Source organism: Portunus trituberculatus, chromosome 35 (genome assembly GCF_017591435.1).
Source record: "Portunus trituberculatus isolate SZX2019 chromosome 35, ASM1759143v1, whole genome shotgun sequence".
Taxonomy (NCBI): Eukaryota; Metazoa; Arthropoda; class Malacostraca; order Decapoda; family Portunidae; genus Portunus; species Portunus trituberculatus.
The window spans coordinates 16,773,081-16,786,913 of NC_059289.1; the positions used below are offsets into that span (position 1 = coordinate 16,773,081).

General features: G+C 38.5%; 1 protein-coding gene across 50 annotated transcripts in view; it reads right to left on the minus strand.

Moving 5' to 3' along the window:
* LOC123513214 (Down syndrome cell adhesion molecule-like protein Dscam2) overlaps positions 1-13,833 on the minus strand; it is a 424,526-nt gene that overhangs the window by 108,142 nt on the left and 302,551 nt on the right. For all 50 annotated transcript variants that reach the window (XM_045270251.1, XM_045270253.1, XM_045270254.1 and 47 more), the window contains 3 exons: positions 11,483-11,724; positions 11,190-11,345; positions 10,802-10,944 (listed from right to left, as the gene is read on the minus strand). In XM_045270251.1, the coding sequence (XP_045126186.1) occupies positions 10,802-10,944; positions 11,190-11,345; positions 11,483-11,724 (541 nt within the window). The remainder of the gene's footprint in view (positions 1-10,801; positions 10,945-11,189; positions 11,346-11,482; positions 11,725-13,833) is intronic.

Consider the following 13,833-nt stretch of genomic DNA (forward strand, 5'->3'; position numbering starts at 1 on the left):
ATAGAGCAAGTAGGAGGGAACAGAAAAGGGGCTGCTGTCAGTAGTCACAGACAACTGTGTTTCGTTAGGAAGAGAAGATGAGGTTTAGTAGAGGAGAGGTGGTGTTCCACAGATTGAAAATTAGAACGAAGGCCACGAATGTTGCAGAAATTGATAGTGAAAGTATTAGATGAAGTGTCAAGACACCCAAGGTCGACAGCAGAGGGCAGTCCGACCTGGGGACATTTATGGTCCCTCCCAGAGGGGACTGAGGCAGGGCGTGGTGAAGCCATTATATCAATTGTTGAACCCCGTATTTGATATTGTGGATACCTCCATACGAACAGGATTAGTCCCGAAAGAGTGGAAAAGAGCTGACATTGTGCCTATATATAAGAATGATAGTAGAATGGAACCGCTAAATTATAGATCAGTATCGTTAACTAGTATATTGTGCAAGGTATGTGAAGAAGTAATTAAAGCTAAGTGAAGTGAGTATCTAGAAAGTGAAAATATTCTGAGTGAAAGACAGTTTGGTTTCAGAAAAGGAAGATCGTGTGTATCCAGTTTATTATATTTTTATTCAAGAGTGACTGACATACTACAACATAGAGAGGGATGGGTGGATGCTATCTACCTGGACTTGAGAAAGGCCTTTGATAAAGTACCACACAATAGACTGATGTGGAAACTAAAGATGATTGGAAGAGTAAATGATAAACTAGCAAAATGGATGGAAAATTACTTAATGGGAAGAGAAATGAGAACAGTGGTGAGAGGAAGGAAGTCCGAGTGGAAGAAGGTAACCAGTGGAGTTCCACAAGGGTCAGTGCTGGGTCCCATCATGTTTTTGATTTATGTTAATGATATGCCAGTAGGAATTGACAGTTACATGAACATGTTTGCGGACGATACTAAAATTATGAGGAGAGTAAAGAATGTGGAGGATTGTAACAAGTTACAGGAAGATCTTGATAAAATATATGAGTGGAGTAAGGAGTGGCAGATGGAATTTAATATAGACAAGACCCATGTTATGAAAATGGGAAGAAGTAGATACAGACCAAACAGGGATTACAGGCTGGGTGATGAGAAAATTAAAGAGACCAATGAGGAAAAAGACTTAGGAGTAACAGTGCAAAACACCTTGTCACCAGAGAAGCACATTAACAAGATTTTTTGGAAAACATACAACATGGTTCAAAATATTGGCCTTGCATTCCACTACCTAAATGAAGGAATGATGAAGAAGATATTATGTACCTTAATAAGACCCCAGCTAGAATATGCAGCATGTGTCTGGTCACCGCATATGAAGAAAAATGTGAAGAAGAAAGGGTACAGAGGCTGGCAACAAGAATGGTACCAGGACTCAGGGAGTTAGACTATGAGGAAAGACTGAGGAAGCTGGGGCTGATCACATTAGAAGAGAGAAGAACAAGAGGAGACATGATAACTATGTATAAATTGGTGAACAAGATTGACATACTGGATAGAGAGTTGATAAAGGTAACCACAAGTAATCATCTCCGAGGACATGGAAAAAAGCTAATAAAGGACATCTGTCTAAATGATGTGAGAAAATACAGTTTCCCGCATCGTAGCATTGATAAGTGGAATAAACTGAGTAGTGATGTCGTTGACGAGGTGTGTGTCAATCAGATGAAAGAGAGATATGACAGGAATGGACAAGAAGACAGGACACAGAGAGTTTAGCTCGGGCCCTGTAATACACAAATAGGTAAATGCACACACACACACACACACACACACACACACACACACACACACACACACACACACACACACAGAGCAAGAAATGAATATGTGTTGATTAGAAGAGAAGAAAGAAAGAAACAAGAAAAGGATATAATTGATAAATGTAAAGACCAACCAAGGCTTTTTTACAGACATGTGAACAACAACATCAAAAATAGAGAAAGTATTGAAAGTTTAGAAGTAAATGGAGTATACAGTGAAGATCCCAGGGAAATGGCAGAGGCTATGAATGGATGCTTTCGGAAGGTATTCACAAAGGAGACTGCTTTTGACAAACCACTGGTAATGGAACAGAAAGGGATTATGAAGGAGTTTCAAGTAACGGTGGAGGAGATCAAGAACATGATGGGGAGTTTAGAAGTGAGAAAAGCTGTGGGACCTGATGGGGTATCAGGATGGATTTTAAGAGAATGCAGGAGCAATTGGCAGAAAAAGTTTGTGAAGTAATTGATGCCTCATTAAGGGAAGGCGTAGTGCCCCAAGACTGGAAAAGAGCTAACATTGTCCCAATCTATAAATCAGGTAACAAGAGAGACCCATTGAACTATAGACCAGTGTCACTTACAAGTGTGGTAGCTAAGATGTGTGAGAGGGTGGTGAAGACTAGATGGACAGACTTCTTGGAGAAAAATGACATACTTTGTGAGTGTCAATTTGGTTTTAGGAAAGGGCGTTCATGCACGACAAACCTGATATGTTACTATTCGAGGGTGATAGATGTAATACAGGAAAGAGATGGTTGGGCTGATGGAATATATCTGGATTTAAAAAAGGCCTTTGATAAGGTACCACACCAGAGACTGATCTGGAAACTTGAAATGGTAGGAGGAGTGCATGGCAGTTTACTAAAATGGATGGAAGACTTTTGGTAGGAAGAGAAATGAGAACAATAATTAAGGACAGACCATCAGAATGGGGATTGGTGGAGAGTGGAGTTCCACAGGGATCAGTGTTGGCACCAGTAATGTTCGCAGTCTACATAAATGACATGGTGGATGGGGTGTCCAGTTATGTGAGCCTATTTGCAGACGATGCAAAATTGTTACGAAAAGTGAGATGTGACAAAGATTGCGAACTACTCCAGGAAGACTTGGACAGAATATGGAAATGGAGCTGTACATGGCAAATGGAGTTCAACACGACAAAATGCAAGAAAATAGAGTTTGGCAAGAGTGAAAGAAGAATCAGGAGTATGTACAAGATAGGAAATGAAGACATAAAACCAGTCATGAAGAAAAAGACCTTGGGGTGACAATTACCAATGACCTATCGCCAGAGAGACATATAAACAAAATAATTGGAGAAGTATTGAACTTATTGAGGAACATAAGAGTGGCGTTCGTATATCTAGATGAAGAAATGATGAAGAAAATAATTACTGCAATGATAAGACCGAGGCTTGAATATGCAACAATACAGTGGGCTCGAACTTAAAGAAACACATAAGGAAACTAGAGAAAGTACAGAGGGCTGCAACGAAAATGGTGCCTGACTTAAGAGATTTGACTTATGAAGACAGACTGAAAAGAATGCAACTTCCAACCCTGGAAAACAGAAGAGAAAGGGAGACCTGATAGCAATATACAGAGTGATGATTGGCATGGAAAAATGGATAGGGAAGATCTGTGTATGTGGAATGGAAGAATGTCGAGAGGGCATGGGAAAAACTAAAATGGCCACTTATAGGAGAGATGTGAAAAATATAGCTTCCTCATAGAAGGGTGGAAGCATGGAATAGTTTAGACGTGGAAGTGGTCAACGCAAGGAATATTCATGATTTTAAGAAAAAGCTGGACATTAATAGATATGGAGACGGGACAACACGAGCATCGCTCTTTTCCCGTATGTTACAATTAGGTAAATACAATTAGGTAAATACACATCGTCGATGGCGGATGTGGTCGCTGAGCTCCAGAGCAATCATCTCTAATTCTACAGTTACCATTGCCTAAGAGTAACCAAGGTGGGAAAGGAGCTTGTAATGTTTGTCCTGTCTCCATATAGTCATGTTAACTGTTGATTAGCAAAATAATGTCCAGGGAAGGTGAATATAAACTGTAGCCTGCGTTTGAGCCATCAGCTGGTTTGTTTACATCTGCGCAACATGGCGGCCGTGAACTCGAAAGATGAATCAGACTTCACAGGATTTCAAGGAATAATGGAGAAGAGCGTTTATGTGAAGAAAATTCTGGAGTTGGAAGGTAAAATTGAAAAACTGTTTGAAAAGTATGGGGCCTGGAAACGAGTTATGACAATGTAATGAAAGAGTGCGCTGAAATGAAGAAGAAAATGAAGCACTGAAAGAGGAAGTTAAGTTAATTAAAGTGAATTGCGAAAATGTGGAGAATCTTTAGGAAAAGTGATGGAGAAGCAGGCTGAATGGAAAAAAAGTCAGGAAGTGGAAAGAAAGGAGGTAAATTACAAAGTTGCAAGTCTGGAAAAGGAAATCAAAGAGTCTGGGGAGAAAACTTTGGGCCTTGCTGAAATTATAGATCAACAGATCATAGAAGAGAAGATTGCTGAGAAAGTGGTGAAGGTTATTAAGTCAAATGAGACATTGGTGAGGGAAACTGTAGACAAAAAGAGATGTGTGGTGATATTTGGTGTGGAGGAGGATAAGACACCAAGTAAAATGGAGAGAGAAAAAACATAAAAAAGGTGATAAATAATATCATTAATGTGGTGCAGGAGGAGGAAAAGACCTAGTACAAGAAATAGAGGACTTCCATAGAATTGGAAAGTTCACAGGAGAAGGTATGAGGCCAATAAGAATCAAACTTAAGTCACAAAAGGATGTAGATGAATTGGTGGAGAAGTCATGGAGGCTAGCCCAGCAGGAAACAACAAGGAAGATTTGGTTGAGAAGAGATCTCGGTGAAAAGGAAAGAGAAATGTTAAATGAGTTGAGAAAGGAGGCTTTGAAAAAAATGAAGAGAGGACAGAAGAGGAGAAGAAAGAGTTTTTCTGGAGAATCTTGGATATGAGACTGAGGAAGTGGTTCATAACCCAGAAAAGTACAGTAAGAAAGGACTAAAGAAACTTACGATGAGCGGAATGTAATGTATTCCAACATAAATGGAGTGATATCGGGATTTTAGAACTCAACGATTACTTGAGGGACAAGAACCCAGATATTGTGGGTCTTACTGAAACAAAACTGAGAGAGGAGAAGACCTGATGATGGTTGGAGAAGGAAATATAATGTTTGGAAAAGAAATAGAGTAGGTAAGATGGGAGGAGGAGTGATGTTGCTGGTTAAAAAGATATAAAGGTGGATCAAGTGAAAGAAGGTATGGGAAAGGCAGAAGTGCTAAAGATCAGAGCAGAAACTAATGAAGGAAAAAGAGGCACTACATAGTGGTGTACGTACCACCTAAGACAAATGCATGGTCAGTACAGGAATATGAAGAAATGATAAGAGATACAGGAACATGTCTGGAAGAAATGTTGGGTGGCTGTGAACGAACTATAATGATGGGAGATTTTAATTGTAAAGAGGTGTGTTGGGAGGACTGGTCAATGGAAGGATCAGAGACAACATGGGAAATACACTATTGACACTGGCAATGGAAAATGTGTTAACTCAGTGGGTCAAAGAAGATACTAGGTTTGGAGGAGAGGAGCATCGTCAAGACTGGACTTGGTCTTTAGTACAGAGCCAATGGTCATTGAGGAGATGAGGGTGGAGTGCCCTTTAGCAAAGAGTGATCATGCAGTTTTGGAGTTCAAGGTGATAGATGAAGAGAAATCTAGAAGAAATGAAGAATATAAAGTGGGAAGATGGAATTATGCCAAGACAGATTTTGGAAACCTAAAGAAATTCTTTCAAGAGACAAATTGGATGAAATTCAAGAGTGCTAAGGAGCAAATGAAAAGTGGAAGGAATTTATAAAATATACAAAGGGTGAGAAAAATTTGTACCAATAAGACAACATAGAGAAGTTGGAAAGCAGGACTGGTTTAACGATAGATGTGAAAAGGCTAGAACAAGAAAAGAGGATGCATGGAAGAGGTGGAGAAGGAAAAGATGGATTAAGCAGTGGGAAAGTTACAAAAGAGCAAGAAATGAATATGTGTTGATTAGAAGAGAAGAAAGAAAGAAACAAGAAAAGGATATAATTGATAAATGTAAAGACCAACCAAGGCTTTTTTACAGACATGTGAACAACAACATCAAAAATAGAGAAAGTGTATGTATGTCGAGAGGGCATGGGAAAAAACTAAAAATGGCCACTTGTAGGAGAGATGTGAAAAAATATAGCTTCCCTCATAGAAGGGTGGAAGCATGGAATAGTTTAGACGTGGAAGTGGTCAACGCGAGGAATATTCATGATTTTAAGAAAAAGCTGGACATTAGTAGATATGGAGACGGGACAGTACGAGCATAGCTCTTTTCCCGTATGTTACAATTAGGTAAATACAATTAGGTAAATACACACACACACTTCAAAACGGTATTCACTGAAGAAGATTTTGCAGAATCTAATAGGTTATTGCATTACCAAGGATTACAGGAAATCACAGTGCACAAAGAGGATACTAGAAGATTATTGGATAATTTGGATGTCAGAAAAGCAATAGGGCCAGATAGTGTATCATGCTGGGTGCTAAAAGAATGTAAAGAGCAACTATCGGATCCAATTTGTGAAATAATTACAAGTTCACTAAATGAAGGGAAAGTTCCACTAGAATGAAAAAGAGCCAATGTAATACTGATATCTAAAGGGGAAAAGGCATATGAGCCATTAAATTACAGACCGATATCACTTACAAGCGTTATGGGAAAGTTGTGTAAAATAATTATCAAAGAAAAATGGGTTAATCATCTGGAAGAAGACCAAGTCATATCAAGCAGACAATTTGGGTTCAGGACAGGACGGTCATGTGTGTATCAAATTTATTATTTTTTCTACTGGAGAGTAATAGAAGGACTGGAAAGCAAAGATAGTTGGGTGGACACAGTATACCTGGACATATAAGAGGCTTTTGATAAAGTCCCTCATGGAAGACTACTTAGAAAACTAGAGAACATAGGAAACCTGTGAGGAACTTTGTTAGACTGGATAAGGGATTATTTGAAGGACAGAGAGATGAGGACTATGATCAGAGATACACACTCATCTTGGAGAAAAGTAACAAATGGAGTGCCACAAGGGTCAGTGTTAGCTCCCATTATGTTCCAGGTATGTATAAACAACATACAGAATGGAGTGACCAGTTATGTTAATTTGTTTGCTGATGATGTAAAATTGGTAAGAGTAATCAAGACCTGAGAGGATTGTTTGTTGCTGCAGGAAGATATAAACAAAATTTATAATTGGAGTAAGACATGGAAGTTAGAATTCAATGCCAAGAAATATCCCGTAATGGAATTAGGAAAGAGTAAGAGAAGACTGGTATGGAACTATCTGATGGGAGAGGAACAAATAATGAAGACTGAAGAGGAAAAAGATCAGGGAGTGGTTATACCAGAAAATTTGAACCCAGAAAACATATAAGTAAGATATTTGGATCAACATATAAAATGTTGACTAATATTAGGGTGGCATTTCTGTACTTAGACAAAGATATGAAAAATATTATTACGAGCATGATACATCCAAAATTGGAATATGCACCAGTGGTGTGGTCGCTGAGCTTGAAAAAGAATATAAGAACATTAGAGTGGATCTGCAAGATAGCTACAAAGATGGTACCGGAACTAAAGAACCTAACATATGATGAAAGGCGGAAGGAAATGGGACTAACATATAACATAACATAACATAAATAATAGGATAACAAAGGGCCACCAGGGCCCATCTAGGTTATCCTGTATCAGTCGCACAGCGACCTCGTCATCAGTACTTAAAGATACACTTACAAGTACACAATACATTATATACTAATTCTAAATATTTGGCCCATTAACAGGGCTAAGTCCTGCATCGAATTCCTCTACAATCTGTAATCACCATACATGGGGATCATGTCTTGTTTAACTATAGTAAATTTCTTATAAAAACTATCATGCAGCGCTATACATAATTATAAATCTAATAAATTTAAGTGCTTATCTAATCTGTTTTTAAACATTGTCAAACTAGTGCTATTTACAACCGTCTCTGGCAATGCATTCCAGAAGTCTACCACCCTATGACTAAAGAAATATTTTCTTATATCTAACCTGCAGCCTTGCTTTCTAATCTTCCTGCCATGATTTCTAGTCCTACTTCCTCCTCTAAGGTAAAGAAAGATCTCACATCTATGTAGTTTGTATCTGAGAACATTTTAAATAACTCTATCATATCCCCTCTTATACATCTCCTCTCAAATGAAAACATGTTTAATGCCTTTAATCTATCTCTATACTACAGGCACTTCAAAGCTGGTATCATCCTAGTTGCTCTTCTCTGAACTGCTTCTAACATGTTGATATCCTGCCTATAGTGGGGTGACCAGGCCTGTATGCAATACTCTAAATGGGGCCTAACATAGGAATTATATAAGCTACGCACCACTTCCTTACTTTTATAACTAACATTTCTATTTATAAAACCCAGGATCCTATTTGCCCTATTTCTTGCTTCTAAACATTGCTTTGAAAATTTCATAGTCCTGTCTATCACTACTCCTAAATCCTTTCCTTCCTCTACTGCCTCTAGCCAACATCCCTCCATCTCATAGTTAAAGTTTGTGTTGTCTTTACCTAAATGCATAACCTGACACTTTTAGAATTAAACTCCATCTGCCACCTGTCTGCCCATGCTATCAGCCTGTCCAGGTCTCGTTGTATTCTGTAATTGTCCTTTTCACCCTGTACTGCACATGCTATCTTAGTATCATCTGCAAACTTTGATACTTTGCTACTAATTCCTATATCTAAATCGTTAATGTACACCAAGAAAAGAAGAGGTCCTAGCACTGATCCTTGGGGTACCCCACTAACCACTTCCTTCCACTCAGACATTGTCCCATTTAATACTACTCTCTGTTTCCTATCAGAAAGCCATTCACTAATCCAATCAACTAACCTACCCCCTATCCCATGTAGTCTCAATTTGTACACTAGCTTCCTATGCGGTACCTTATCAAACGCCTTGCTAAAATCTAGATATATAACATCTATGCTATTTCCATCATCTAACTCCTTGGTAATATATTCTAAGATATCGAGCAAATTTGTAAGACAGGACCTCCTGATCTAAAGCCATGTTGGGTATCTCTAATTAATCTATTCTCATTTAAATGCTCCCAAATACTACCCTTAATGATTTTCTCTAGGATCTTACATACTATACTAGTTAAACTGATCGGTCTATAATTATTCGCATCATCCTTCCTACCTTTTTTAAATATTGGAGTAACATTAGCTAACTTCCAGTCCTGTGGTATCTCAGCAAACCTAAGTGATCTTTCAAAGATTAACTTAAGTGCTTCAGAAATACTGTCTACACCCTCCCTAAGTACTCTGGCATGTAGCTCATCAGGACCACTAGCTTTCCTATTGTCTAGTTCAAGAATAAATTTCCTAACAATTCCCGGTTTTATATCAATATTTTCTAAAGCTCTTAAACTACTCGTCGCACTGTTTGTAACAGGATTTCCTATTCTTTCCCTAGTAAATACTGAAGAAAATTGTTCATTCAATAATTCTACTATGTCTTCATTTTGACCCACTACTACACCATCTTTTCTGAGTGGTCCAATCCTATCCTTATTTCTTTTATCACTGACCTTGTAATAACTATATAATTTTTTGGAATCTTTACTCCCAGCTCTAGCTAGTTTTATCTCTGCCTGCCTTTTACTTTTTTTTATAACCTTACTCAAATCATCTCTGACCTGTCTGTACCTAATCAAATCTACATCTTCCCACTTTTCTGCAACTCTCTGTATGCCCTCTTCTTCTCTCTGATCTGGCTACCTATCTCATGAGTCCACCATAATGGCTTCCTGTTTCTCTGCCTTATATCTTTATAAGGGATACACTGTATCACTATACCCTTTACTACAACCTTAAAAATATCCCACATCTCCTGTGCAGTTTTATTTCCAAAACTATCTTCCCAGTTTACCTCTCCTAATAACTGACGTAACCTACCATAATTGCCTTTCTGATAGTTTGGGACTCTAGTCTTATTCACTATATTATCCCTACTGGAATTAATGATAAATTACAAGATAGAAGAGAATGAGGAGACCTAATAACAATGTATAAAATAGTAAATGGCATTGAAAAGATAGACAAGGAATAACTGGTGCTGGTGACAAAGAAGATGGAAGGACAAGAGGACATGTAAAGAAGATTAGGATGAAGCAGTGTGTGAAGGATATTGGAAAATAGTTCTCCACATAGAACAGTGGAAAAGTGGAATGCATTGAGTGATGAAGTTGTTACAGCACATAATGTGCATGATTTTAAGGAAAAATTGGATAAATGGAGACATGGAGACAGGGCACTATGAGCCCCGAATGAACCCTGTACAATACAACTAAGTAAACAACTAGGTAAATACCCACACAAACACATTTCTAAGGTATGGAAATATATGCAGAGTTAAAAAGAAACTTCATCATTCAACACTTTTTTCTCCATTTTATGATTATGTTGGTTATATGTCACTTTAAGAGAATAAATCAGTCTATGCATAATTATCCGGCCAATACTGACTTATCCATGTCTTTCTTAACGACTAGGCATGCTTTCCTAATCCACTCTTTACTTTGATATTACAGATATATCTAGGCAGTATTCTAGGGATGCATGAGCACTGGCCCTATCTCATATCAAGCATTGGGTGCAGCCAACCAAACTAGTATCTTTTCATTTACAGAGAGGGAATGCTAGTACTAAAAATTGTTACATACCATGCTGGCACTGCCACACTTGTTGACCAGGAAATGCCACTGCATATCTATGTGTGGTGAATGTGTAGGAATTCCTACCTCTTTCATATCAACTTAGCAAAAAGTCTTAGAGAAGGAACTAATTTTACCTTTAGGAATAGTATGAGTGACTCTATGAAATAAAGATCTGAGTAAAACAGCATGGCATCCTTACCTCGCTGTCACTCTTGCCATGCTCCTTGTAGTAAACAGTGTACTGTGTGATGATTCCATTGGGTCGCTCAGGAGGAAGCCATGACACAAGGATAGAGTCGGCGGACATAACTAAGGCCTTGACGGATGTGGGTGCCTCAGGAACTGTAAGGATGTTTGTAAAATGTCTTTCCATACAAAGTCCATGAGAATGAGATATGTACTGCTGCACGACCAAGTATCTTGCATATTATTTACAACACCAAAATGCTTTGATCTGGCATAAAAAACAAATCAGAAATTCAAAACAGATGACATACCATTGATTTGTCTTTCACTGATAGAAAAGTTCTTGATAATCATTAAGCAATCATAGCAATTTAAAATGCACAATATCTAGAAGTACTTACTATCCTGATCAGTCTGGCAGTGAATTGGCTGTGAGCGAACTCCCTCACCACCAGAAGTGTGAGCCAGAACCTGAAGGCTGTAGTTGGTGTACTTCTGAAGGCCATGAAGATGGGTCTCAGTGGAAGGAGTGATCTTGATATCCTTGCTCTCCTCATCTATATAGACAAATAAATAATGAAATGAATGACAGACTTGAACTATATTTCTGACCATCTTTACACATTTCAGTAAAATAAATAATGAGTATCTAGTGTTCAAGTTTATGAGAGACATTATTTCATGCACCACTTACCATACCACACATCTGAGGGTCCATAGAACACCTTGTATCCCTTGATGACTCCCTGAACAGTTTCCAGTGGAGGAGAGGACCAGGACACACGGATAGTCTGAGAAGTGAGGGTGGTACAGGTGACATCTTGTGGGGGCTGCTGGGGAGTTCCTTCCGCAGTGTAAGCCAGAAATTCCTCAGTTTTGGGTCCTTGTCCAATTTTATTGAAAGCAGAAACAACAACAGCATACTCGGTGTACACACTGCACAATGAAAAGAAGACAATTATTAAACACACACACACACACACACACAGTTGTTACAGTACATAATGTGTATAACTTTAAGGAAAAATTGGATAAATGGAGACATAGAGACAGGACACTATGAGCCCCGCTCAAACCCTGTACAATACAACTAGGTAAAGACACACAGACAGCAGTATAAGGATGGAAGAAATAAACATATTAGAGTAAGGAGAGAGGAAAAAAGAAACTTTGAGAAAGATGTGGTGCGAAAAAGCAAAGATGAACCCATGCTTTTCTACAAATTTATAAATGGTAAGATAAAGAATAAGGAAACAATAGAAAAATAATTAAAGGAGGGAAGACATACCAAACAGCAAAGGAAATGAGTGAAATAATGAATGAGAGTTTCAAAACTGTGTTCACTAAAGAAGGGGAATTTGCAGAACCAAATAGGACATTGCATTGCCAAGGATTGCAGGAAATCATAGTGCACAAAGAAGATATTGGAAGCAATGGGGCTGGGTGGTGTCTCAGGCTGGGCACTTAAAGAATGCAAAGAGCAGCTGTCAGATCCAATTTGGGAAATGGTTACAAGTTCATTAAAAGAAGGGAAAGTATCACTAGAATGGAAGAGAGCCAACATAATACCAATATTCAAAGGAGGAAAGTCAACTGAGCTATTAAATTACAGACCATTGTCCCTTACAAGTGTTGAGGGGAAGATATGTGGAATTGTTATAAAAAAAAAATGGGTTAAATATCTGGAAGAAGAACAAGTTACATCGAACAGACAATTTGGGTTCAGGACAGGACAGTCATGTATGTTGAATTTATCAAGTTTCTACTCAAGAGTTATAGAAGGACTGGAGAGCAGATATGGATGGGTGGATACGGTATACCTGGATATAAAAAGGCTTTTGATAGTCCCTCATGGCAGACTACTTTTTAAGTTAAAGAGCATAGGAGGACTGAGAAGAACTTTGTAAGATTGGATAAGGGATTACTTGAAGGACAGAGAGATGAGAACTCTGATTAGAGATACATACTCATCTTGGGGTAAAGTAACAATTGGCGTGCCACAAGGGTCAATGTTAGCCCCCATTATGTTCCAGGTACAGGCAACCCCCGCTTAATGAAGGTTCACACAACGAAATTTCGCTACAATGAAGGTTTCATTTTACTACCATCTGCTCGTTTAACGAACACCAAACTCACTTTAACAAAGTTTTATCCAGGTAATTCTTTCTAAGTTTGAAAGCCCTGCCGTATCATGGAATCCGACAAGCTTTTGAATACACCAGAAGCTGCCGATACTAAGGCCTGCCTCAGGAGAAATCTTGGCACACCTTTGGAATCAAGATCCAGATCAAGATCAAGCCTCTCATGGACAACACGTGCACCACTCACTCCCTTGTTCAAAACAATAACAGCATCAGCAACAGCTCGTCTTCCCTCGCTCAACTTACCACCAAAACGCCCTGCAATGTGGCCTAGCGTTCCTAAGAGGACCAGGAAGTCTCTTACTCTCAAACTTAAACTGGATATTATTCACAGACATGAGAGAGGCAAGAAAACTAATAGCATTGCTCGCCACCATCTTGACTCCATTTACTGTCTCTACTATTTTCAAGTCAGTAGACTCTATTAAGAAGGCTGGTGAGACCATATCTTCCTTGCAAGCTAAAAGAACCACTTGAACTCATGACTCTACAAAGGATAAAATGGAAAGCCTTGTGGAAATGTGGTACATAAGTTTTGTATGTGATACAATGATGCTTCCTTTGTTTACATTCCACAGGTTGCCGGTTAATGTTTTTCCCGTTTCACTCTCCATCCCTTCATAAATTTAAGATCGTCAACATTTTAAAGTTATGTACATAAATAATGACTTAAATTAAACTGCCTAAATGTTTAACTTCATAATTTTTACTTTCATTAAACCTTTCACTGTACTATGATGCACTCTCACTTTGTTTACTCTCAATGGAAGTTCAAGTCAGGGGTTAAACTTGTTATAATCGGTTCGCTTAACGAAGTTTCGCTTAACGAAGTGTTTTTAGGAACGTAACCCCTTCATTAAGGGGGGGTTGCCTGTATATATAAATGACATACAAAATGGGGTAA